Raw genomic sequence first — 27,929 nt, 5'->3', positions numbered from 1 at the left:
TTATAAAAATGAAAGAATTATTATTTAAATACGTACCAGAACCAGACGTTACATCACCTAATGTCAACAAACACCAAAACAATTTAAATATTCTTAATTTGTTTCCACTATTTTATATTTATCACGTGTCATTTTCAAATGGACAAGATTATCATCTAGAAATACATATATGTTCCTCGCTTGAGCAATGTATCAAATTTCCTTATGAGGCTCTTTTCATTAGTACCATAAAAACACTTTCCCTAAATAGATATGTCATAGAGCTACCTCTTGGTCCATTAAAACCATATCAATGTTGTTCAATTTTGATGCCTTTATGTACACATATTGCTTCCACAACGAAGAACAACACTGATTATGATGTTTCATGTAAACCAAAAAATAAAAATCAACAACCGATAAACTATAAACATACACAAAATTAATAATACACGTTAAAAATCTTACCATAATCGTAGTAAGCATTATTTATTGACTAAATTGGGCAGTATACCTCAGTTATACATTCGAAAACACCGGTTACGATGTAAATATAGGATCAAAGGCTACCATTAAACGATCGAAAATAACTCGTAACCACAATCAACGAAGAGCCATCCCCAATCGAATGCCATATGGGAAAACGAAAGCATCCGAAATATTGTTCTTCTCAAACCAAACTGAAATTGACATGACGCTACGACAGCCTAGAAACGCTCTCTTTACGACAAATCAACAACCAAAAAAAACTCTTTTAAGTTATATACAGAAGAAATAAAGATATTGTACTTATTTATTGATAATTTAATATTGAACTTTTGTTGGAGTTGTTTAAACGTGTGTAGTACTGGTAGGTGATTATCTTTTGCTGAGTCAATGATTGCGTCACTCACTGATTCAATTACCGAGTGAACTCGGTATGTAGCTTGTCGTATGAATCGACGGCCAGCCATCATCTCTCCTTATCAAAACAACCCTGCACCCCTTCACAACTCCTCCTTCTCTTTCTCTCTCTAGAAAACCCCAGAGAGAAAACTCAAAATAACAAGGGTAAAAAACCCCCTTTTCATCATATCTCACTGTGAAACTACATCATCTTGTTTCCCTCTATCCAAAAACCGATAAAGATTTCAAAGGAAAAATGGCGCACACAGTGTTCCAGACTGCTCAAATTATGCCAATCAATACCCATGTTGTACCCACCGTCAAAATCTTATCATCAGCGCCGTTGAATCCTCTGTTACCGGTCTCTAATTACCGGGTTCTTCCGTTGACCCGGAAGGGTTTGACAGTGAAGAATTCTTCGGCTATTGTTGATGGAGATGCTATGGCGGGGCTTGAACGTTGTTTCAGGATGTCTCCGTCTTCAACACCGGAGTGCCCGCCGTCTTCCTCTTCGGCGCCGTCCCATGGACCGGTTATGAAGGGAGGACAATACGGTGCGTTTGGTGGAGTGACTCTGGAGAAATCTAAGCTTGATATGACTCAGAAACAAACCAAGTCTAGTCCAGAGGTTTGTGTTTCTATTCAGTTTCGTAATCTTGTGCCCCATTCTATTTGATGATCATTAGGAAGCCTTCGTGGTTTCAATATTATTGTTTCCTTTATTGGAATCGACAGAGCTAATTTGAACCCTATTTGGGAATTGGGAATATACATAATAGTACAGTAATCTCAGTTTGTGCTATGCATCGAGTATGACGAAAAAGTGATATTCTTTTTTCTTCTACAGCTTGCAATTGGAGGAGGCGGGGGCAATATCGGAAAGAGCATCAATTTCGGTGGTGGTGATGGCGGTGATGATGATGGTGATGATGATGATTACTTTGATGAATTTGATGATGGTGATGAAGGGGATGAAGGTGGACTCTTTAGGAGACGGATTATTTTCCCAGAGGTTGTGAATCAAATCTATAGCTTTTGATTTCTTCTTTTTTTAGCTTTAACTTATATGATTGAATATCATATAAATTCTGGCAGTTATTTGATCGGAAGTTTCTTGAAGCTGTATTGAATGAGTGGTCAAAGACAATGATGGATTTGCCATCTGGACTCCGGCAAGCCTATGAAATGGTAAATGGTTTTCATAATTAGGTTTTGTTTAGTTGAATGGAATGGAATGGAATGGAATGAACCATTCCATTCCTTCCATGATTCCATCATTCCAAACATAACCTTTAACTGAATCATAATCTTTAATGTGTGTAATGGTGAAATTAGGGTTTGGTGAGCTCAGCCCAATTGGTAAGATATATAGCAATCAATGCAAGGCCAACAACTGCAAGGTTTATCTCACGTTCGCTTCCTCAATCGTTGTCTAGGGGATTCATTGGCAGGTAAATTTACGAAAGTGCCCCTGTCAGTTGGGGGTTTCTCAGTGTTTGTTTTCATCATATTCTGTTTGTCTCAACATAGGCACATTCTTCTGTAATTCTTCTGTCATACTTGCATTCAAATTGATAACTAAAAAGCCTTTTGTCGAAAGGGAGGAAGTTAGAGGACAATTATGGGGTTATTTTGGTAATTTGTTCAATGGAAATATGGAGGGTAATGTGAGGAAACTTGATGACCTTTAAGTTTTGATGATACTAATAGAAACCCGTATGTATAATAAGAGCACTAAGGCCTTGTTTGGTACTTAATCTTTTGTTTAATGTTTGCATTCAAAATTTGCGATTTCTATTTATTTGACAATAAAACTAAAAGGGTTTTGGAAAGTCTTAACTTTTTTTTTTTTTTTTTCCAAAAAATAAGATGAAATTTCAAAATCATTAGTTAACATCATGGTTTTAAAGTCAAATAGTCTGTACATGTTTTGCTTTATTAAACCAATTTACAAGTTCTAAAATCAAGAATTCAATTTACAAGGGTTGTTTACAACTCATGTAACTTATAAGATATTGTTTCATCTTCTATATACATGTAAACAACAAACAACCCATGTCATGTGTATTCCCTTTTCTTTTAAATTCCTCTTATTTATCCACCTTCTACACGTAATCATGCAAATCTTTATTTTTATGATCCTCTAAAATATTCATACTTGTAAACATAAACATTAAAAGTAACTTGTCATGAATAACATTTTCTCAAGAGATCTGACATCACTACATCAGATCATTTGCTTAATTTGTATTTAACATAAAGTTTGTTCAAATTTTCATTGCATGCAAATCTTATTTTTTAGTTTTAGTATTTTTTTCATTCTCCCTTCATCTAAAATAAAAATCTTTGAAACAGGATGATTGCAGATCCTGCATTTTTATATCGAATCCTGTTAGAACAAGCAGCCACGATCGGTTCTTCAGTTTTATACGAGGTCAAAAATCGGAAAGAAAGGTACCAAAAACCACATAATATCATAATGATTATATGATTTTTGAAATTAATTTGTTATATATGTTTTATAGGATAAAGGAGGAATGGGATCTGGCTCTGATTAACGTGCTTACTGTAACCGCATGCAATGCGATGGTTGTTTGGTCACTTGCTCCATGTCGTTCATATGGAAACACTTTTCGCTTTGATTTGCAAAACACTTTGCAGAAATTACCAAATAATGTCTTTGAAAGAAGTTATCCAATGAGGGAATTTGACATGCAAAAAAGACTCCATTCCTTCTTTTACAAGGCTGCTGAGTTGTGTATGGTTGGCTTGACAGCTGGCGCACTCCAAGGTGGTTTGTCAAATCTTGTAGCTTCCAAAAAAAAAGCAAGGTATGTCATATTGTCATGTCACTTTTTAATCATTTTGAGTTGAATATCTTAAACTTGTGATTTAATTTGATTTAATTTTTTTTTTTTTGGTTGTTGTCAGATTATCTTTGACAATTCCAAGTGTGAGTACGAATGCATTAGGGTATGGTGCGTTTCTTGGAATTTATGCAAACTTGCGTTATCAGCTTCTAAGTGGATTTGATAGAGCCATGGTCACTCAGTTTGATGTCATTGGAGTTGGATTGTTTTTTAGCACAGCTTTAAGGTATTCTAATCATTCAAAATTCGTTCTGAAGATTTTTTAATTAATTTAAAATAAAATAAATGCAGAATTATGAATGCACAATTAGGAGAGACATCAAGGCTAGCATGGCTAGGGGTGGAGGTGGACCCACTAGCCCATTCAGACGACTTGCTCAAACAAGCTTACAACAGACCATCTGAATCCAACAACACTTCTTCACCAAAATGGTTCTTATCCAAGAACGCAGTCACTTCAGGGCTTGGACTTCTAGGGTTCAACCAGGGTCAAAGTCAAACCTCCGGTGAGGGTGAGGCGGCACCACCACCACCTAAGGCCAGGAGAAAGAGAATTGTGAGGAAAAAGGTGACGGCTTGAGTTGGATGGGTGGTTGAGTTTGGTGATCAATTTTGTAGGGTGGTGGGGTGGGGTCGGCTGACTTATGATGATGATCCAGGTGGCAAAAATGAAGGTTTTCTTTTTGACATTGACATCATGATGATGATGATGATGATGATGATGATGAGAATATCGATTAAGAAGAAACTGGAATTATTTATGATTGATATGCTTCTTGTTATTTATGGAATCACCAGTAAAGATTTTATGGAATTTTGTGCACCCTGTTCCTCTCCTCATTTATGGCTTTTTACTTTTGGGAGTTTTCTGTGAACTCAAACTCAAGTTGTGAGTGTTAATTGTTAAACAAATAAGAGATTTCTCGTAGGAAAGAAAAGAAACCCCCCCTTTTGTCCATTTATGATTCCTAATGTTTGCATATGTTTATTGTTTGTTGATTTTGACATGGGTATTGTTTGGGATTTCTTACTAAAAGCAATTTCAATTTTTTTTCTTTTAGTAGAAGAGCAATTTATGTGCTACAAAACTATTTTTTTTTTAATAAATTCATCGATTATCTTATGTGGTATGACAGTAACTTGATGAGTTTTTTTTTTTTTGTTTGACTAATTAGGATTAAACATGGTAAATTATCAAAAAGGATATTTTATATTATTGATGAAGAAAAAGAAAACAAAGCTTCAAAACTATATGATACATGGGTAAAGAGTAAATTCGTTTTCGCCTATCAACAAGGGTGAATTCGTTTTCACCTATATACATGGGTACGAGTAAATTCGTTTTCACCTCGTTTTCACCTATCAGGAAGAAGTACCAAGTTAATATTGGCTTTATCTTACTCGTTGTTGTGGTTTTTTGTAGATTGCTAGAAACAATTTTCTTTTCAAAAATCCAACGTGTAATTCAGTAACCACAACGGATGAGATTCGACTTTAGTCTTATAATTGGATAACGTAGAGCTAAATTTGATACATTATGTTGGTTTTATTGATGTAATTCTCCTATCCTTTCTTGTAACATAATTTTTTCTAGCATATTGCTAGCTCATTTTAATATATTTCTACCGATAAAAAAACCTATCAACAAGGAGTTTCAAATGGGTTAGAAATGTACAATTTATAGAAATATGTCTATTTCATAAAGTTAAATGTAACGTCCCAAAAATACTAAAACCACCAAAAATCAATCATTCCTTTGTTCAAAAGCCAATTAGAGTATAATGTGTTCTCAGATGTCAGAGTAAAATCATAAATCGATTGTGCGGAATAAAACTTATGGGGATGCAGTGTAATCAAGCTGGACCATTTTCTTTAGAATCAGAAGTACCTGAAAACTTTTAAACATGAAACCGTAAGCACAAAACTTAATGGGTTCACAAAAATACTACATACCATACAAATATGTAACACCCATAAAATTCAAGCCAATTTAGAACTTTTTCAAACATCCAAAAGCCATTAGTTATTACAAATGTTTTCAAAATAGTTTAATATCAGGGTATCCCAGAAACCATAAGTCCAAAACACGAGGATGTGTACGGTCACGTCTTCGCCTTGCCAAGTCATATGAAGCATCTGAAACAATAAACTGAAACCGTAAGCACAAAGCTTAGTGAGTTCCCCTAAAATACTCACACCGACAATAATACACATATAATCATAAACAACATACTCTGGGTCCAATTAACCATCGGGTTGGAATACCCTAGGCCCTCAACCAACAGGTTGGAATGCCAACACACTATGGGTCCAATCAACCATCAGGTTGGAATACCCTAGGCCCACAACCAACAGGTTGGAATACCAACACACTATATGTCCACTCAACCATTAGGTTGGAATACCCCAGGCCCACAACCAACAAGTTGGAATGCCTACATACTATGAGTCTAATCATCCTCGGGATGGAATACTCACGGCCCACAACCAACAGGTTGGAATGCCCAGGTCTATTGGCTTTCGCATAAAGCAGATAAGCCTCAACCGCCAAACAAACATGTGCACATATATAACAGATAATCACATAACAATCTATAAGCAGACAAACCGATCTAACAGATCATAACAGCATAACACATCTTATCTACCAGGATACTGATCTAACGGATCATAGAAACATATAATATCCTATTTGCTAGGATACTGATCTAACGTATCATACCACGTAGCACATACCATCGTATTTACCAGGATATCGATCTAACAGATCATACTAGCATACATAACCAGATAACAATCAAAAGGGCCGACCATGGTGCCTTAGACCCTTGAGTATAGTGAGGATAACTCACCTAGCATTGCTGAAGTCCTGCAGATAAAACTCCAACTGCTGGTTGACAAATTCCCGAAACTGTCAACATCAAACAATACCCAATTAATAATTGGGTTCCGAGCCTAAGGTCCAACTCACACTCTAAAGACCCAAAAGTCAAGTAATAGGCCCAAGACCAACATATGGCCCAATGTCATATAATCATAAAGGCCCTGACTATGTCCCATCTATGGCCTAATTTTCCAAATTGGGCCTAACCCCTCATATGGGCCTTACCCTAAAGCCCATCAACATATTCTAGTCCATATGATCATTCTGGGATGGTCCATAATAATCCAATTACCAAAGCCCAATAGAAAGGCCCAACATAAAGCCCGAGTGAAATTAGGGTTTCAGATAAAATAACAATTAGGGTTAAGTCTTTCTCACTTAACTCATTAAAGACTTAATCCATCAAGTCCATTATTTCCTTAGGTTAATTTACCAATGATTATAATTTAAAATTCAAGTTTATTAAATTATTCCCGTGTGCGTGTGTCCCGATCAATTTCCACAAATTAGGGTTTTCCTACCTAATATTAGCCCATTAATCAATTGGTTGGGCTTTTCGGTCACTTTGGGCCTTATTGGCCCATTAGGGTTCGACTGGGCCCACTAGGCTTTCTTTAGGCCCATTAGGGTTTCATTGATCCCACATTGTCCAAACATCCCCCAAACGACGTCCAAACGCAATCAAAGCACATCGCCACCCGACACGGCGGCTGGTGGCGGCAACCACCACCTCACGGTGGTGGTGATGGAACTTCTTTTCATTATTCCTATTTTGTTACAATTACAATGCTAAACCCTAATTAACCAATACGCACAAACACACTAATAAACACACATACACTCACTAATAACACACACACACAGAGTCTTGCTCGCAAAAGGAATCCGACCACCCACCTAGTGGCGTGAGGCAATGACAGTGACACGAGGAGGCGGCTATCGGCAGCACAGATGACGGTCGGTCGGCGGAAAACGGCAATATCGAGTCTCAACCCAATTGATCTGACCTGCTTCTCCCATGACCACAACACTGGACCTAAACTCATCTTTGATCTTCGGTAGTGGCAGCGGTGTACCACGATTCATGAGCAACAGTAGCACCAACCGTTGACGCTCTTGGTGGTGATGGCGATGACGAGCATTTCTGAGGAGCGCGATAGAAGGCTGGAGAAAGGAGGGTGCGTGCGACCCGCCCACAAACCACCACAGAGTCCATGGTCGCTCGCCTCCAACTCTCGCGACTGGATCAACTATGGGCAATGGTCCTCCGTCTTCGTCGGCAGCAAAGGCCCGTTAGCGACCTTGGTTGATCGGAGCAGCATGAAGGAGAAGGGATATGGCAGCAAGATGAGGGAGAAGAAGATGGAGGTTGGAGGATGAAGAGGGGGGTAGGGTGTCGGCTGTATCATGCGTTGGCTTAGGGTTACCGAGAATGGTGACCTCATATATCCCGTCCCTTATTAAACTTCAACCCATATTGACTATAACAACCCCTCATTTTCCTTTTTCTTTCAAAGAAGATCCATATTTTCCCTTTTTACCCCCCGCCATCAAAGTTCTTTACAAATTGGGTCCGAAATTTACCATTTAGCCCTTAGCTTCCAACATCTCTTCATATTAAGTCCCAATGATTACCCTATAGTCCTTGCCCTCATAATTATTTACGAAACCCATCCGAAACTCACACTTTTAACCCTCGGTAATCAAAATATATCAGTTGGCACCCCGAAACCAACACTCCACTAATTATTATCTGATTTTGGACTATAATAACATATAATAATAATAATAATTGCCGCTCGGGGTTCCAGATTTATTATTTAATTATTCTATCTTAAATGGGATGTTACAAAATATATGAATGTTGTTGTCCCCCCAAAGTCTTATAGTCATTCAATGCTGCAGTCCTCCTACAATCTTCATTGCTATAGTCATCCTATAGTCTTTCGTACGGATACCATGGTCCTCCATGGTGTTTCATGTAGTTGCTATGGTCCTCCAATGATCTTCCATACAAGAGCCATGGTCCTCCTATCATGCTAAAGTCACAAAGACAGTCCAACAACCTATATAGTATATCGAGAAGACTCACTTAAACTACTCATCAAAAGCGCAACAACTACCTCAGTAACAAAATATCATACCATGGTACCTAATGTCAAACTGAGACCATTCCTTAGAAAAAAAACACAGTCCTACTCAACTTTGACCAAAAGTCAAACTGATCAAAAGTCAGCCACCATGTTGTGGCCAACCACTGACCGTGCCGTGACAGCCATCCGAAAAAACAGGCGATTTGAGTAAATCAGAATGCTAACTATGACCAGGGGTAAAATGGTTATTTTACCCTGTGAAAATTATCAGAATTTGACTAAGTGTTTTGTGTTGATGATAGCCGGGGAGTCGTTGAAGTAGCCATAAGAGATTCCTCACATGAGATTTCAGCAGACAGCTTGAGATGTGAGTTTTCTTCTAGTAGGAACGGGTTGAAGGCACCAACGCCGGCCTGTTTATGTATGTTAGCATATGCCGAACTTAGGTCTGATGCCGGGGTTAGCCTAATGTAGATTATATGTTTCCATACTTTGGTCCGATGTCGAGGTTAACCCGATGTAGATTATATGTTTCCGGACTTCGGTCCGATGTCGAGGTTACCCCGATGTAGATTATATGTTTCCGTACTTCGGTTTGATGTCGGGGAAAGCCCGATGAATGTTTGTATGCTTGATGACTTCGTGATTCTTGCATGTGTTTGTGTTATGTGTTCCGGGCTTTAGTCCGATGTCGGGGCAAGCCCGATGCATGTTAGCTTATATGTTATGTGTCATGTGTTCCGGGCTTCGGTCCGATGTCGGGGCAAGCCCGATGAATGTTTATATGCTTATGTTATGTGCTTATGTTTATATGCTTATGATATGTTGTATGTATGCCGGGGCAATCTTGATGTCGGGTTCGTCCCGATGCAATTGGGCGGAGTCCCAAAGTTTATGTTATATGTTATGTGTATGGTATTTGATAGTTTGGGGAGCTCACTAAGCTTCGTGCTTACGGTTTTCAGTTTTGGTTTCAGATACTTCCATTAGCAAGATAAAGAGCTCGGGATGACTGCATGACACACACCACAACTTTTTAGCCTGAGATGTTTCACTCTGATGTTTGATATGTGATTTTGATACAGCTGTTATGATATTTTTGAGATACATGATTTATGATGATGATAATTATGGTTTTATTAATGATTTAAAAACGAAAATTTTGGCCGTATTTTTGAGGATGTTACAAACATCCTCCTGCTCCAGCAAGTTTTTCGAGTTTACTCACATAGTCCCACAATGGAGGTTGGTCTATTGATGTACTTGATGATGGTCCTTGTGTTTCTTGTTCTTGAGAAGCCATAATAGTCGATATGATTTCTGAATTGGTGAGAGGTGACTGATTGCTGAATTTTTTCTTGTTTTGGATCGACGACAGCAAGGCAGTAAATGATTAGAATTAACCAGGGAGGCAGTGATTGGTTTAGGCTTGTAGTTGTAGGGTAATATCGATTACTATAGCCCATTACTCCATTAGCCTTTTTGGACTTAAAAAGCCCATGCAAAAAAAAAAAAAATGGAAACTTTGAGGAAACTTACCATAAACGTTTCTAATACGTCCCAGAAACGTTTCCCGACCGTTTCCCCACGTTTCAGATACGGGTATGGCCTCTAATTGGCGTTTCCATGCATCATAGTTTATACCCCACAAGAAAATGTTTTCTCTCTAAACTACAATTGACCATTAACTATCCAGTGCCTTATGACAACTCCTTAAATATCAAGTAGCATCAGGTTTCACCTAGGGCTTGGCCACCTTTCCCTTGACAACACCTAAGGGCAGATACGCCTTTTTGGTCATGCTAAGAAGATCGGAGTCTCCCAATTTAGTTAATTACATGTACAAACGTTTGCACATTTAGTTTAATTAACTTTTATAACAATCATAACATACATGTATGTTCCTTTCATGTTCCATATTCAATATTATTGGCTATATGTTTTACGTGTGTAACCTACGTTAGCAACGATAGGAGTGATGTTAGTTTGTTATATATGTGCGCATAAGTTCTCCCTCTATTTGTTTCTTTAACTTTGCAAGCTCTCCTACTAACATTCCATAATCTCACTCACTATAGCTCACGTGTCCTACTCACTATAGATCATGTACCCAACTCATTATGGATTAACGAAACTCCTCAGTGATCGATTCTCATAGTCCATGGATATCTTGGGATGCTGAGGATGCACCTTATGTTGTCTTGAATCTCCTTTTTCCACTTCCCAACCCCTCTTGTTCTTGAACCTTCTCCTATGCATTAAACGAACCCATTGTAATACCACTTGTTATGCTTGTCATGAATTTGTTTCTACAAGTTCATTGTCCGACACTTAGTCCTCATACCAAATCAACCTAAATCGAACCTCTATGTCAAACAAGGCAAAGCAAGCAAGTAAAACCATGTATGAACAACTCAAGAACTAAATGCAAATTATAATCTCTCTATTACTCTTCAAGTGCTTATATAGGAGAGAACTACATTGTCTACTCAAGAAGTCAAGATAAGATATGTATACAAACAAATTACAAGTAACTATCTATTTATAGTAGACAAGCAAATAAATGGAAGCTGTTGTAGAAAATTGTGTTCTAGATATTTACAAGGAAGTTTCTAGACAACTTTTACCATTTTATCCTTCCATCATCTTAATATTTCTTGAAGTTCATGATCCTTGTAGAATTTTCCAACATCTAATTGACTTTGCATAACTAACATTAATCGTATACCATAGTTATTCAACCTTTACATTTCTTATGACTAATTTATGTAGCATCAAAAAAAGTTTCATTTGTGTCATTAACATGAGCCAATAGTGCCTTCAAGTCACCACCAAAATTACTATTTTCTCCCTTCAACCCCTCACCAGACACAAAGACATGAACTTGATTTCTAACCTCAATCCAACTACACCCCGGTTGCTTCAATCCTCTTCTCTCTTTCAACTTCTCCCTCACTCTCTCCACCACCTCCCACCGCCCTGCCGCCGCATTCACATTCGACAACATCACAGAACCCGAAGCCTTCTCCGGTTCAATCTCCGCCAGCTTCTCCGCCATAACTTCGGCCACCTTAAAATCACCCCCCACACGACAACCATCAAGCAAAGCACCCCACACCCCCGCGTTACCACCCATTTTCATCTCCTCCACCATCCGTAAGGCGGTTTCCGGCCTCCCTGCTCTTCCAAGCAAGTCCACCATACAACCATAATGCTCCGGCAATGGATCAATCGAGTATTTTTTAACCATCGATTCAAAAACCCTAAACCCTTCATCCACCAAACCACCATGGCCACACGCAGATAAAACACCAATGAACGTGACCTCATCCGGGATAACTCCGGCGACCTCCATAGCCTCCATTACCTTCACTGCCTCTTTCCCATATCCATTCAAAGCATACCCATCGATTAAAGAATTCCACGAGACGACATCTGTCCGTGTGGTATAACAAAATACCCGTTTTGCCCTTGACATGTGACCACATTTTGCGTACATAGTAATCAAAGAGTTTGTCACATATATGTCTTCTTCATAACCTGTCTTCAAAACTATCTGATGAACTTGTGTCCCCAATTGTAAAGATGCTAAATTTGCGGATGAGCTTAAAGTTGAAGCATATGTAGATTCATCTGGTTTATAACCATTTTGTAACATTAATCCAAAATACTTGAATGCATCAATGTAAAACCCGTTATGGGTAAAACCCGAAATTAAGGAATTCCAAGTGACTATGTTCTTTTGTTCTGTTTTGTTGAAGAACGCAAGGGCTTTATCCATTTGATTAACTTGACCATAACCTGCGATCATGGTGTTCCAAGAAACCACGTCTTTTTTCACCATCTTTTTGAAAAGATCGAGTGCTTCCTCCATGATTCCGTTTTGAACATAACCCACAATCATCGTGTTCCAACAAACAGTGTCTCGATTGTGTACTTGATTGAAGATATCACGGGCCTCGGTGATTCTATTGTTTTGGGCGAATCCTGAGATCATTGCAGTTTGAGCTCCGGTGTTTTTGTAAGGCATTTGATCGAGCAGTTGGCGGCCTTGGTCTAGGTTACCAATACGTACATATCCATTGATCATGGTGGTCCACGAGACTGCGTTTTTTTCTGGCATTTGGTTGAATAGGGTTAAAGCTTCATGGATTTGGGAGTTTTGGACGTAAGCTGCTATCATGGCGTTCCATGAGACTGTATTCTTAACTGGCATTTCATCGAACAGTTTCCTGGCATCCATGATTTGACCGTTTCTACCAAGCCCAGATAAGATTGTGACCCAAGAAATGATATTTGGATTCGGGGTACTCTTGAAGAAACTCCAAGCAGAATCGAAATCACCAATTTGAGAAAACCCATCGACCATTAAGTTCCAGGAAACTACATCTTTGACTGGGATTTCCTCGAAGAACTTTGAAGCTATACTCATTTCTCCAATTTGGGTATAACCTCCAAGCATTGAATTCCAAGAGACTAAATCTTTCACAGGCATTTCATCGAACAGTTGTCTAGCTTCCTTAAGTTTTCTATGATTTACATAGCCTGAAATCATAGCATTCCAACAAGCTGGGTTCGTCTTATCAGGCATTGAATTAAATAAATTTCTAGCCTTTTCAAGCTCCCCGTTCCGAGTATAGCAAGTGATCATCAGAGTCCAGGTGAAAACGTCTCTTTGAGGCATTTGATCAAACAGCTGACGTGCCTTTTCGACTCTGTCATTGTGCAAACAACCCGCAATCATCGTGTTCCAAGAAACAAGATTGCGGCGAGGCATTTTATCGAATAGGTTTAATGCATCTTTAACTCTTCTATTTTTCGCGTAGACAGATATCATCGAGTTGAATGTCACAGTGTTCCGATGAGTCATTTCGTTGAACAATTTACAGGCTTCTTCGACCCTACCCGTTTTGCCAAACTGGGTTATCTTGCTATTTTGCTGAAAGAGAATGCTCCCATTCTCGACGACAGATTGAATCCTCGCTTTCATGATTGTTGAATACAGGATCAAACACCAACTTTAATATCACATGCTCAAGACCATCTTGTTGGTCCAATTAGACCCATCCGAGACTTCCTTTGAACAGCATGATTATATGAACTTTAGGTTCAAGGTTGCATGTTTTGCTTTTGACAGAAAAACACCATTCAACTGATGCCAAACTGTGGAATGGAATATGGTATTGAAGGGTAATGGAAAAAGGCATGTTTGGTAAGGAATGGAAAGACCCATCATGGAAGCAATTCCATTCATTCAAAATTTCAAATCACCGAGTTTTCATTTCTTGGGGTACCCCCATTTTTTCATTCCATTCCCTCCGATAGTTTTTATTTTCCCAAATTGCCCTCTATCATCTTCTCAAATCGGAAGAAGATACACGGCCTCAAAATGGCATGGCATTAAACGACCAAATCATCTCTATAAAATGGATTCCTGTTTAAATGTTAGTAAAAAGGTAAAAAGTGATTTAAAAAAAAAAGTTACATATCAACTAGACTCGATTATATCCTTGTCAAGTCGTTTTGATATATGTTTTAGAAAGCTAAATATATGAGATAATCAAGTTTAAATGAAATAAAGGTGGAAAACTAGATGTTGGAGCTCATTCGCTTTAAAATTTTCATCCCTTTAATATATTGGGGTTCATTTAAAGATAATAATATAATTTGTGTGTGTGGTCATTTACGATATTTTTTATAGTTTTTACCTTTTGGGTAAATAAAAGAAATTTCTAATTTTTTTAATTAATGTTATGAGATGTATATATTGAATAACCGAAACTAACTGTTGTTTTTTAAAAGAAATCAAAGATTTAAAACCCCAATCTTTATGTATAAAAATGGGATTCGACTGTTAACTTACTAATTTATGGTCCAACGATGTTAATAAGATATTATTATGTTAGCAAATTCCCAATATTATTTGATAAGTTGTTATTATAAGGATGTATGGTAAATTGTTAGAATAATAATAAAGTGCACATATGATTCTGTAGTATGGTACATAAAACACTCTGGTGTCACAAGGAAGATATGAGCATACAAAAATGGTGGAAGCAAGGTATAATGTGATGAGTAAGTATTCTATCACTCCTTAACACTCTTTCTTCCCATTTCTTTTTCCAATATAAAAACACACACTCACACACTCTTTCACACACACACACAACCAAACCAACTACACTCATTAACCATCATGCACTCTCCCATTCAAATCATCCTCCTATTTACCCTTTTATCAATAGCAAACTTGTCAAATTGCATGAACCTCACAATCATCAACAACTGTCACGAAACCATCTGGCCGGGTATAACCGCCACCAACACCACCCTCCCAGGTGGCGGTTTCATCCTGAAACCAGGCGAAACCGCCATCTACGCCGCCCCATCAGGGTGGGGCGGCCGAATATGGGGCAGAACAGGATGCAATTTCGACAAAAACGGCAACGGCACGTGCCAAACCGGATCATGCGGTACAACGCTAACTTGCACCACCCCAGGCACCCCGCCCGCATCAATCGCCGAATTTACCCTCGGTGACACTGCTTTTTACGATGTTAGCCTTGTAGATGGATTCAACTTGCCACTTACGGTTACACCGATTGAAGGGAAAGGGGAATGTAGTATTGTTGGGTGTGATACGGATCTTAGGGTTAACTGCCCACCGGAGCTAAGTTTCCGGTTAGATGGGAAAACGGTTGCATGTCGGAGTGCGTGTAATGTTTTTGATTCCGATGAGTTTTGTTGTAAAGGAATGTATTCGAATCCAGTCACGTGTGTGGCAACAAATTACTCAAAGATTTTCAAAACGGCTTGCCCCGTTGCATATAGCTATGCTTATGATGATCCCACCAGCATTATAACATGTTCTACTACGGATTTTGTGGTCTCATTTTGTTCGCCAAGGTATGTGTAAAAATAAACCCACAACTTAAATTTAGCGAATAACATACGATTCTTATTTTCTAACTACCATAACACCAAAAAACACATTATCACCAAATTTTATTTCCATTCCAGCCACACTAAATAACGCATCAAAAACATTATGTATTTATATTCTAATAATAGAGTGGCGTATTCTTTTTATTCTCGCACTATTTTTATTGGAACATAACAATTATGATATTTAATTAGTTGTTTTCTAATTTCTAAATATCTTATGTTATGAAAGCTTGCTAAAATAGAAGTGACACGTTTAAGATGCATATTAATTTAGATGCCATATTTGATATTAAGCTTATACAAAATTTCATGTCTAGGCTTTTGTAATAATAAAAAATAACATTTTTTTAATTGTTATGTTAAAGATTAATAAGGGATCCGTTGTATAAAGTATAAACAACCCCACTTGAATTTGTGATTGTTTCATCATGTGGGACGAGTTATTATAATATGCAAACAAGAAAATTCGATAAGAACTATTTATCGACTTTGACTTTGTTTTTTTTCCCGCTAATTGCAGGAATCAGACACAACAATGCTCGTATCATGATAATAAACTTGTATGTAACGGGTCAACGAGGTCAAAGTCAACGCCTTACATATGGCTATTTTTCATGTTTTTTTTGCCAATAGCAATTCAAATCCGAATTATATCTTGAAGAGATCATCTGTACAGTATATAATCATGCTACCTAAATTCTATGAACAAAATCAATCTCTGTACAAATATTATCGAGTAAAAGTTACAACACGATAAATGGATTTTGACTTTACTGCTTATCCCGAGTTCTTTCTAATTTTGGAAAGTCAATTGTTTCCTTGTTTTGACTTTTGGCATCTTTGTCATCAAATGGCAACACTGAAACAGGGGCAGCAGGCACTGTATTCCAACGAGCTTTTAAAAAGCTTTTGAGCTTTCTAACCATTTCTTTCCTGAACTCAAGTTCTTGTGTGAAAAGATCAAGTACAAGAAAGGAAAGAACATATTTAAAAGGTATAGTAAGAAGAACCACAGAACCCAACAAAAGTACCATGGCAACTTCCATTGTTATCTGAAAAAAAAAAAAAAAAAAAAAAAACTATTTATAGTCCGCATTTTGTAGTTATGCAGGATAGAACAGGTCGTACTGCGTCTGTGTTTGGCTTGAATTGGGACCAAGACCGAGACTGATGTCAATGGAACAAAAGTATCACTTTCCAAAAAAGGAAAGATTGATGAAGTGGATAAGTATTAACTAACCTTAGGTTGACCTGCAAGAAGGATAGTGCGAATTTTTAGAAGAGAAATGTTAATATTTTGCATATATTTTTCCACATCACGCATGGCTTCTTTAACAGCTATGATTTTTTCAATGGTGTTAGAAGGTGGTTGATCACGTATGGTGATTATGCCAAATGTTCTTCCAAGGCGCCCTTGCTCTTTCAACCCCTTCAATATTAACATGCTTGATGCCAAAATTATCAATGTTATTGGGAAGACATAAGATAACAAATTCCTGAAACCCAAAATAGCATTATACCTTGTAAGTATGTTTCAACTTATAGAAAGACATAACTAAGTATAAAGCTTTACTTATTCCATGTATGTAAATACTTTATACTAGAGTATTTAATAGGTTTTTACCTGAAGATGAGTGCGTATAAAAATGCAAGAAAAGATGTGGTCATATGTGGTTCTTCCCAACGTCGAAGTTTTCCAAAGTTTTTTGCAATGAATGTTAAAGGAAGTATGAGCTCCTAAAGTATAAAAAGAAAATGATGAAAGATATTATATAGATGCTATGAATTTCAATATTTTGACTAAGGTTGTGTTTGTTACGTGGGACTGACAGTATGGGACTAGACAAACTTTTTAGGGATGTTTTTGATGATGAGGATGAGGAGGGCATTTATGTCTTTTGCATAGACGAGAGGTCGAAGAGCAAGTCTTGTCTTTAGTTCATATGTATCGGGTGGGGCAAAAATGTCAACTTTTGTCCCATTGATATCGGTCTCAGTCTTGGTCCCAATCACACCAACCACAGTACAACCTGTTTTGTCATGTCTTGTTCTGCATAACAAATGGGGTCTAAATAAAGGCTAAAAGATATTATGAATTTTAACCTTGAAAAGGTCAATGTTACTAGGAATCCCTTCAATCATGGCAGCATCAATTGTAGCTTGTGTCTTTTCAACTTCCGTGTATTTTTCCCGAAATATTTTTGATGCTTTTTCAACCAACATTTTATCCGCAACCACAAGATTTTTACTCAAAACAAGTGCATGTTTCATCAAACTATTCTTCCAAAAAGCAACCGAACTACTAGAACTCCATGAAGAATGTCTCATCCACTTCCTTAAATAAACACCTCCATCAATATCAAACACATGACTACTACTATAAGCTCCTTCATTTGAAGATGACTCAATCTTTGTAAATCTTGAAGTCAATTGTCCACCCCAACAATTTACTGCTAAAGTTTGACAAACGATTTCTCCAAAGGGTGCGTTTTGTAAATATGAAAAGAGGACAAGTTTTGTAGGCTCGTCTAGGAGTTTTCTACTAAATTGAAGAGCTTGGAGTCTTGCAATGCTATTAATGGCATAAGATGTGGCACGTTTATTGCCCTTTTGAGCACCATAAACATGGTGTATGGATTGATCACCTTCTTTAGGTCCAAAGTCTCGTACGAATTGGTATAAAGAAATGACTTCTTTAACAAAAGCATACCATACATCTCGCCTCATTTCACCTCCCAAATCAACAAATTCAAGTACCCATGGCTTTAATCTGATAAGTTTGGGAATGTATTTTAGTGAGTTGATGATAAAGATTCTTGATATGTGAAAAAGATGAGTTTTTGAAAGCTTACTCACTCGGGACCAGAGGTAACAGAAATGGCAGAATCAAAAAGATCCGACCCGAATGGGCCAACCCGTGTTTTTTCGACCCGTGACCCGGGTCTTGTAAGATCCATTCTAATAACATCCCCTTGGCCTTTCAATCCAATTGCCTACAAAGGAAAACATAAATAAGAGCAATTTTGTAAGAATTTTTTTTTTTAAAGTTCATCAGGAAAGGCTCGTTTTCTTGACTTTCTATATGAAGTCGTTCTTTCTTTATTAAGTAAAAAAGAAACTCGTATTCATATATAGCTTACAAGATTAAGTTATGGAAAAAATAAACAAGGGTAGTTTTGTAAAATGTTAGGACTTAATGGGAAAGGCTTATTAAGTCGTTCTTTCTGCATTAAGTCAAAAAGAAAGACTCATATATATATATATATATATATATATATATATATATATATATATATATATATATAGCTTACCAGATTAAGTAAAAAAGAAACAATATTAAGTTTTTGTAAAGTGACACAAAATGTACCTCATAGTAAAGTGCTTTGTCAGTGAGTGTTAGTTTTCCAGGCCATGCAATGTTATTTTCCCATTTAAGAACAGGTCTCTTTCTGCTAGATCCAAGGCATAAGATTCTCTCTGTTGAAATATGAGGAGTTCCTTTTGGAAGATATGATTTCCTTCCTTCATACACTCTTAAGAAAAAAAAAATAATCATTCATCAGTTGCAAAACATCAAGAAAATTATTTGTTTATAATGTGCTAACAAGATCAAAAAGTTGAAGTACAATATTATAATTGGATAGTTTTTTTTTCCAAAGAGAAAAGATTGAAGGTGCAATGTGTAATAGAAAGAAACAAAAGTAGGATAATATTAGCAAGAAGCTCACTTGAGAAGTTCATTGATATATTTGGAAAATGCATGAAATGAGATGCTTCTTTGATCACCAGCAAGAGCCTTGAAAAGATTATGCACTGTTGCCCAATCTGCTAGGCCTGAAATAGCAGGGGCAATTCGGACAAAAGCCTCTTCTCCTACAAGCTTCCTCTTCAATATATATAAAAAAAATAAAAATAAATAACAAGTTACTTAAGTTTTAATTTCCAAAAAGTATCTTGATTTATAAAAAATAAAAGTAGTGAAAAACAAGGGAAGTATTACGTACAGAAAAGTGAACCTGAAATGAAGCTTTCTCTCCGATATCACTCCAAGAATCCTTGTTATTTGCATAAGGGTGTTCCCATGCAAGCATGGTTATATATACAAGTCTTTGGAATGCTGGATCCTATTGTAATTTGTCAAAACAAAGTCAAAGAAAGTCAATATCCCTTTTTAGCTCAAAGTATGAAAAGAAAATTTGAGAAATCATAAAGTAAATTGGGCCCACGAACCTTAAGGCAAGGATGAATTTCGGAACTATCTCTTGATAAGAATCTAAAGCAACAATATTCAACCAAATTACGTGCATCATTAGACACATATTGAGGGACAAGTGCTTTAAAGATTCTTTGCATTTTCTTCCCAGTTAATCCATTCATCCTGCATAGCTTAAACTTCAAAAAGTTACAAACTTTTTTGTTTATTTTTATGAACAATGTCATTAAATAGTAACCAAGTTTCAGATGTGTTACACTTAGGTACCTCGAGTTTCATTTTTGTTCCATTCACATGAAAGTTTATGCTTTTTGTTACATTTCTACAAATACTAACTAAAATCAAAGTTTACCTAAATAGATAAATATATATATTTTTTCTTTTTCTTATGACATGGAAATTCGATGTAAGTTCCAACTCAATGCAAATAAGTTACAAATTCACATCTTTGTTTTTTAAATAGGTCAACAGGAAATGCTAAAATGTTAGGTGTAATGCAAGAAATAGTAAAGCACTTTTTTGGTTTATTTATAAAGCATTTCCTATTAAAAAATTATACAATGAAAAATCAACCAATTTATATAATTGGGTAGATTTTCACAAATAAATGAAAGTTGGTTGCTATTTTTTGAAATTTAGAAGGTTATGCTCACCTGCTAAACTGCTCAATAGAAACAATGGCAGCCAAAGAAAGATCACCGCCGGCTGTTCTGCTATCAACAGTCTGCTCCGCCATGAAGAATTCCTCCATGTCATCGATCTCATATGCGTTTCCCATTTTTGTAGGGTTTTTATCTTGAACATTCTTCACAAGTGGAGATGCCACTTCGCTAAAAAAGTTCGTTGTTTTTGATACCCAAATGTTTAAAGCATCTTGCATCGAACCTTTCACAACATAAATAAAGAAAAACGATAACTAATTGCACAATTAACTGACTTTAAAACGACTAAAATTACCCTCGACTTATTCTCATCAAGATAACTAATTTCAGGAAAACCCACAATGGAAATCTTGATAACAGATAAAATTTAACGAAAACCCATGAAGAAAACAGGACTTTTTTTTTCGACTAAAAGAGTGAATTATTCAATTTAAATGAAGAATAAATGATATGGTCAATACTACTCACTGCGATTGAAGTCATTTAGACGCAATTTCATATCACCAAAAGACTGGCGCATAAGCTTGAAACCATTTTTGTTCTCTGAAGAAGAAGAAGAAGAAGAATTGTTGGAACAGGAAACGATCTTGCAGAAAGCTTGGTGGTGGTGTTTTAGGATTAAGGAAAAGAGTTGAGGGGGTTTTGGGAAATTTGTTTTCATTTTTTTTGAATTTGTTTATGTGAGATGAAAAAAAGGAGTATACTGTTGAAGATTCATATACAGAAGCTTTTTGTTCAGAATAAGGAAATTTGGTTGTCGACAAAGAAAAGAGGAGTGTTTGTTTTGGTGAGTTTGTTCACATGGTGGTGGTAGGTGGCCAATGACGGTGTTTAATGATTGATCCATTTATCGGTATTACCAAAACGGCTCGGGTATGAGTTTACAGATTTTATGTGGAATTTTTTTGGATTTATGTATGAATTTTTTGGCCCTACAATTCAAAATTTGTAGAGTAAATTACACGAATGGTCCCTATGGTTTAGGGTAATTTTCACGTTTTGTCCCTAACTTAATTTTTTAACTCGGAAGGTCCCTAATGTTTATTTATGTTACGCACTTGGTTCCTGTCTTACCTAAAAAGACTATTTTGCCCTTGATTTTTTAATTTTTTTAAAAATAAACACACCCCAACCCTACCCACCTTACATTACCTTACTTATATCACCATTTTCCCTATTTAAATAATAGTCTTTTTAGGTAAGATAGGGACCAAACGTGTAACAAAAACGAATTCTAGGGACCAAGCGTGTAACAAAAACAAACAATAAGGACCTTCCAAGTTAAAAAAATAAGTTAGGGACCAAGCATGCAAATCACCCCAAACCACAGGAACCATTCGTGTAATTTACTCAAATTTGTAATGAAAATAACTTCTAGCTTATCCACAAATCTATAAAAACATGGTGTTTTTCCGGGACAATATGTTATGTTTTTGTAGTTGATGGATAATAATCATTTATTCACAAGTTTAAAAAGTCACTTTTCTTATTCATTGTTCCTAAAATAAAACACAATTTTGAAACTATGTTATTTGTTTGGATAACAAGAATATCACATGACGTATGCAATAACCACAAATTTCTAAAATGTTATACTAATATTGGTCACATGGATAGGTAAATAATTGGGCTACTCGCGACACTAACCAAAAAGAAAGGGTGTCTATGACAAACAACTACCTTTTTTTTAATAAATATCATATCATCATACAATAAATTTGCAAATTTGTTTAGTCTTAGGAAATTACTCTATAGATGGCGCACACAATAATTACGATGGAGGTTCGTAAAAGGGATAATGACTTAAAAGGGTAATATATTTTTCGATTTGTACATATTTATTCACTGAGTTTTTTCTGTTCATATTTATATCTTCAACTTGTTAATCTGTAAACATACAGTCTTTATGACCAGCTATTCAGGTAAACTGGGAAAAATAACTTAAAAGGGTAATATATTTTTCACTTTGTACACATTCAGTCCTTAATATTTTTTGCACACTTATTCCTTAATATTTTTTGCACATTTTGTCTTTAATATTTTTTTTGTTGCAAAATAAACCATTGTTGTTTTTGTACACACTTAGTACTTATGACTATTTTTTTTAGGTTTTTGTCACGTCATCATACGTGAGATAATCATTAATGAAGTGTTTGAGGTTGTTGATGCTTATGACTATTGTGGCATCGACTGCTTGATTGTTTAGGTCTTGTAGTTTTGTTAAAAATAATAAATATATATAACAATCTCATATTTATTTTTCTTATTAAGATAATTGGAATAAAAATTGTTAAAAGGTTGTTGTATGTTCAAAATGGTTCTTTAGGGTGTTAAAAGGAAACTTGCAGGTAAAAGAAGCACGCGGGTCGTAATCCTAAATCGGATCTAATCCGGGTATTGATTGGATCATTATATAGCTAGAGAGAGAGAGAGAGAGAGAGAGAGAGAGTGAAGAGTTGTTCATTCAGTCGATATTTTCAGATCAAAAGTTAAGGTTTCTAAAAGAGGGTTTCTCTTCGTCTCTTAATCTCTCAATTGTTCATCTGTATTTTGAGTTTGTGTATACTCTTTGTTTGTGTATTGATTCAAATGGGTTTTACAGATTGCTAGACTAGATTAGGCTGAGTGTTACAAATCAAGAGAGTAGATTAGGGTTTATGTAGTGAATTTTCAGTTGTAAGTTCTTGAAAACCTTCCGTTTCTTAATCCTCTAATGATAAGAAATGAAGATGTTGGGAGATTTGTCTTGTTCAACTTTAACAAGTTTGACTTAACTCTTTTGTTTTGAACGTTATAATTTCTTCGTACGATCTCAGATTTTAACGATATTTATATGCACATGTTAGTATTTGAGTGTACTACAACTTTCGTTAATATTATTCTCGTTAAAAAGTAATATATTTTACTTATAATTTTATAAAAGAACGTTCATATATTCATAAAGAAATGGACATAAAGATCATGGGTAACAAATATTAATGTGTATAAAATAAAGAACACATGGAGTATGGGCGTTATTCGGTGGTGATCGGCGTCATCAACGAGAACACCACCCCAAGGGTGCCGTGGTCATGGTTGGAACTACGACCGACCACAATTTCTCTCTCTCTCTCTCTCTCTCTCTCTCTCTCTCTCTCTCTCTCTCTCATTATAAAAAGCCAAACAAGTAAATAAGAAATGTAATATTTTTTGTGATTTTTATACATGTAAACCAAACATAAAATTTACCTGTTTAATTGACACTTTGACCTAAATAATTCACTTAAATTGTTCTAAATTTGTGCTTTCTTCAAATGCCGACTTCTCTTCAATCGTCGGGCTCTACTTTCTACTCCACAACGGTTGATACTATCTTTCTTCACCATTAGATTTGTCAGTCCTTTCGGTTTTCACTAATTTTTTTGTAGTGATGTCTAAATGGTTGCTATATATTCACACATTTAAATTTAAATTCTTTAAAGAGCCATTTGTTTACAACTTGGTTTGTTTTTACTAGTTTCGCTTTTATGTCTAAACTAGCTTCTTGATATTTATTTAATACACTTTGTTTAATATTCGTTTGTTAATATTTTACAATAATTGATTGATATTCCTTTTTTAATATTTAAACAATACTTGGTTGATATTCCTTTTACTTTAATATTTGTTTTATTGATTTTGTTTGCTGTTTAGATTTGTTACACATTGTGACATTGTTATTTGAGTTTCATAAATACTATTAAGTTTGTTTACTATATTTTCTAGGTATTGTATTGAATTTTGTCTTTTTAATTTTCTCAGTTGTTTGATATTTAATAAAATAAAATTATCAAATCTTGAGACTTACGGAAACGTTGAGTCTATACGTTTAAACTTTGCATACAAGAAAGGAAAAACCATGCATGGTTGTTTGAATAGGATGGATCGGTTCAATATGATCCAACGTGAATCGAAGATGATTTTGGTTTTCAAATTACAAATCTGAATAGTTTAAACTACATTAAAATCAAGTTAAAAAAACATATTACAATTTAAAAAGTTTCACAATTTGATTTTCAAGAGCCATGACTTGAGACATTCCAAAATTATATGATTTGTTTTTTTAAAATGTACTAATAAGTATAATCAAGCCAAACATATTCTAATATAATCTAGAAAAAGAACTCTAATAAACTAAACATATATAAATAAAATAAAAAATTAATATTCGGTTTGATTCTTTAACCAAAACCCTAGTATAATCCAAAATAATAATTTAGTATTAGTGAAACAAATTATCTATATGGCACCACTTTGGTTTGGTAAGTTAAGTGGAGTTACTGTTGGTATTATCTATTGGCTTTATAAAATAATATTTTTCATCTATTTATTTTTTAAAATGTTATTTTGATCTCGTTAACTTTGAACTTTTTAAAATGTTATTTTCACCTCATATTTTTTGAAAGATTGTTTTTATTACTTGTAGTATATATAATTTGATTTTTCTATAGTTACCACCCTCAGACTTTATAAAATATCATGCTGACTCTTGACTTTATAAAATGTTATGTTGACTCTTGACTTTCTAAATTGTCATCTTTACATGTATAATATATATTCTGATTTTCCTTAGTAACTTTCTTTTGTCAATTTAAAAAAAACTAATTTTTATGTATTTATTTTTATATATGTGTCCGTATAAATTCGATGTAGTCAATGTTTTGACGTGAATTTACAACATTCGTTCGGCAATTTGTTTTAGAAAAATTATTTTTTTGTACGTGCCAGTATAAATTATAATTTATCTACGTTTCAATATAATTTTTTATGTTTTATGTTTATTTTTATATACCCTTCTTATGTATGATTTAAATACATATAATATATTTTTGATTATCTAAACTTCCATTTGTTAACTTACAATAAAATAATCTTACTTGCTTATTTTTATTTACGTGTTTGTAGTAATTTTTTTTTTTTTAATTTTTTTTTAATTTTTACATTTCAACTTAAATTTTGTGTACGTTTCGTCTTTATTTTTATATATGTTTTCTACATATGAGGTTTGTCAAATAATACATTTTCATTCGAAAACATAAATTGGAGTTAATATGTGGTACCGATTTGTATATTTATCTACTAACGATACCTAACTTTTATTAATATATTCGTCAAAATTCAACTTAAATTCATTACTATCATTTAAAGTCCTAATTAAGTAATAATTATTAAATATAACATTGTGAAAACATAGGAAAATATAAATTCTTATATCACGTGAATATGAATTTTGGTAAGTAAATCATGATTTATACAACCAACCACTCTCCCAATCAAGTCGAACCATTTGGCTGACAAAATCTCTCCCACATCAACAAAAAAAGACTACCACCATCGACAACCACCAATTCTTCCCGTTTCTATGGCCTTATCCACTCCCTCAACCGCCGTCAACACCACCACCACCACCACACACCAACTCCCTAAACTCTTCCACTCTCACTCCTCCCTCTCCACCATAACTTTTCCGGCCAAACTCACCACCACCCACCACCTCTTTTCAGCTACACCCATCTCAAAATGGAGGACCAATGTCTCTTTTCTAACATCTTTCTTGAACAAACCCAAAGACGCCAAACCCATTAAAGAAGAGCTTCTTGACGCCATTGCTCCCCTTGATCGTGGCGCTGAAGCTTCCGCTGAAGACCAACAGACAATCGAGGAGGTCAGCCTTCCATTCTAATCAAAATTGAAAAGTTATTATTTTTTTTCTTTTATCTGATAATAGAAAACAATTGTTTGTAAATATCAACTCTTTCAATGATTTGGGTTCTCGTCTTACAATTGGGATTGAATTATACTCTGTCTGGATTCTTGATCTTCATTGCCCCAAAGGTATACAGGGTCAAAGTCAAAACTCAAAAGGACTATTTTTCAATACCAAAATTGAATTGAGCTTTTATGGAACATAACAAAAGAAACACTATGAAAAGATACAAACATTTATGCCAAATTGTAACAATTTGAGTCAAATTTCCATCTGTCTACTAGTAAGCATTGACTCCTAACATGTAGAAAATGTTAACTAGTACAACTAGATACAATATTTTATAGTTTAAAAAACCTAACGTCAAAAAATATAATTGTTTAATCACTAAAAAAGACACTTAAAGTAGCTAAATCCATAAAATAATGAAATGTAGGTTATATTTTTTCCATGAAAGTTCATGATCTATTATTGTGTTTGTGGTTAGCTTGGACCTAAATTGTTTGATTTAGATAGTTCAAAAACTTGAAGCAGCAAATCCAACAAAAGATCCTCTCAAGTCTCCTTTACTAGATGGAAAATGGGAACTCATATACACCACTTCACAATCCATTCTACAAACTAAGGTTTACCTTTATTCTTTTCTTCATCTTTTCTCTTACTTACAAAGATTCATGTTTATTTGTTGTGGATCGGGTTCCTTATGGGTATTGGACACTTATCTTTTGTCAGTTATTTAGCAGACTGTTGTGTACCTGATTTACAGAAAAACAACAACTGTTTTTTTACGCACCAAGTATCTTTTTTTTTTGACAGAGACCCAAGTTCCTTAGGTCACGTGTAAACTATCAAGCGATTAATGTAGACACACTGAGAGCTCAAAATATGGAATCGTTTCCTACCTTTAACCAGGTATTTTACTAATCTTTTTTTAATATCTGTTGTCTTCCATTCATATTGAAACTAAAAAAATAACATGCAACAAATTTATTACGTTAACTTGTTTTCATCTATCTCTAGGTAACAGCGGATCTAACACCAGTGAACTCCAAAAAGGTAGCAGTGAAATTTGATTACTTCAAGATTGTGGGATTGGTAAGATTTTTTTTAATAAATTATATCAATATGTTTATTTCATTTTTATTTATTTATTTTGTCTAAAATGAAAATCCATGCACGATTTATGTAATTAATAAACTGATGAATCTTTCATACAGATACCGGTTAAAGCACCCGATTCAGCTCGAGGTTCACTTGAGATAACATATTTGGATGAAGAATTGAGGTGAAATTTTCAATATTTACATAAATTTCAAATCTTTCAAAACTTGAGATAACATATATTGTTACTATGTTTTATAGGGTCTCAAGGGGCGATAAGGGAAACTTGTTTGTTTTAAAGATGATTGATCCTTCTTACCGAATCCCCACATGATGCAAGTGTGAAATCATAGCATGGAGAATTGGAGATGATTTTTCGTAAATATATACGAATTAAATAATAATCTCTTTTAAGTCATAGCATGGATAATTGGATATTGATGTTGATTTTTAATAACTTTTCCATAAAGGGATATGATATAAATGTATTTGAGAAATTGTATGTTATAATGCAATATACAATACTTTTATAAAAACCCTTAGATATGTAGAGTTTTTGATTTTCTTTCCAC

At 35.1% G+C, this 27,929-nt stretch overlaps 5 protein-coding genes across 6 annotated transcripts; 3 read left to right on the top strand and 2 right to left on the bottom strand.

Moving 5' to 3' along the window:
• The first annotated feature begins 948 nt into the window (after positions 1–948).
• LOC145014938 (plant/protein, putative (DUF3411)) lies at positions 949–4,692 on the top strand. The gene is made up of 8 exons (XM_078973385.1): positions 949–1,492; positions 1,712–1,876; positions 1,960–2,052; positions 2,200–2,315; positions 3,220–3,318; positions 3,390–3,695; positions 3,796–3,960; positions 4,026–4,692. Exons 1-8 carry the CDS (start codon positions 1,121–1,123, stop codon positions 4,312–4,314), a joined length of 1,605 nt encoding a protein of 534 aa, XP_078829511.1. The 5' UTR covers positions 949–1,120; the 3' UTR covers positions 4,315–4,692.
• A 6,441-nt stretch (positions 4,693–11,133) lies between these two features.
• Positions 11,134–14,119, bottom strand: LOC145018330 (uncharacterized). Its single transcript, XM_078976223.1, has one exon. The coding sequence runs from the start codon at positions 13,699–13,701 to the stop codon at positions 11,476–11,478; it is 2,226 nt and encodes a 741-aa protein (XP_078832349.1). The 5' UTR covers positions 13,702–14,119; the 3' UTR covers positions 11,134–11,475.
• A 447-nt stretch (positions 14,120–14,566) lies between these two features.
• Positions 14,567–16,315, top strand: LOC145014922 (pathogenesis-related thaumatin-like protein 3.5). Its single transcript, XM_078973367.1, has 2 exons — positions 14,567–15,617; positions 16,177–16,315. Exons 1-2 carry the CDS (start codon positions 14,908–14,910, stop codon positions 16,313–16,315), a joined length of 849 nt encoding a protein of 282 aa, XP_078829493.1. The 5' UTR covers positions 14,567–14,907.
• LOC145014921 (uncharacterized) lies at positions 16,293–21,397 on the bottom strand. Of its 2 annotated transcripts, none has more exons than XM_078973365.1 (11): positions 21,000–21,397; positions 20,523–20,754; positions 19,887–20,034; positions 19,661–19,780; positions 19,385–19,542; positions 19,024–19,189; positions 18,513–18,649; positions 17,760–18,426; positions 17,281–17,393; positions 16,897–17,152; positions 16,293–16,708 (listed from the first exon to the last, which is right to left on the bottom strand). In XM_078973365.1, exons 1-11 carry the CDS (start codon positions 21,190–21,192, stop codon positions 16,427–16,429), a joined length of 2,472 nt encoding a protein of 823 aa, XP_078829491.1. In that variant the 5' UTR covers positions 21,193–21,397; the 3' UTR covers positions 16,293–16,426. The 2 variants fall into 2 exon arrangements, with proteins under 2 accessions (XP_078829491.1, XP_078829492.1); XM_078973366.1 differs by having other exon boundaries at positions 19,673–19,780.
• A 4,402-nt stretch (positions 21,398–25,799) lies between these two features.
• Positions 25,800–27,893, top strand: LOC145017328 (putative plastid-lipid-associated protein 4, chloroplastic). Its single transcript, XM_078975375.1, has 6 exons — positions 25,800–26,214; positions 26,769–26,882; positions 27,073–27,168; positions 27,277–27,351; positions 27,474–27,541; positions 27,619–27,893. The coding sequence occupies exons 1-6, from the start codon at positions 25,912–25,914 to the stop codon at positions 27,689–27,691; spliced, it is 729 nt and encodes a 242-aa protein (XP_078831501.1). The 5' UTR covers positions 25,800–25,911; the 3' UTR covers positions 27,692–27,893.
• Positions 27,894–27,929: the final 36 nt, after the last annotated feature.

This window comes from Lactuca saligna, chromosome 9 (genome assembly GCF_052625555.1).
Source record: "Lactuca saligna cultivar CGN05327 chromosome 9, ASM5262555v1, whole genome shotgun sequence".
NCBI classification, from domain to species: Eukaryota; Viridiplantae; Streptophyta; class Magnoliopsida; order Asterales; family Asteraceae; genus Lactuca; species Lactuca saligna.
Note: the sequence above shows the minus strand (reverse complement) of the source record. Positions and strands in the feature narration are given on the sequence as shown.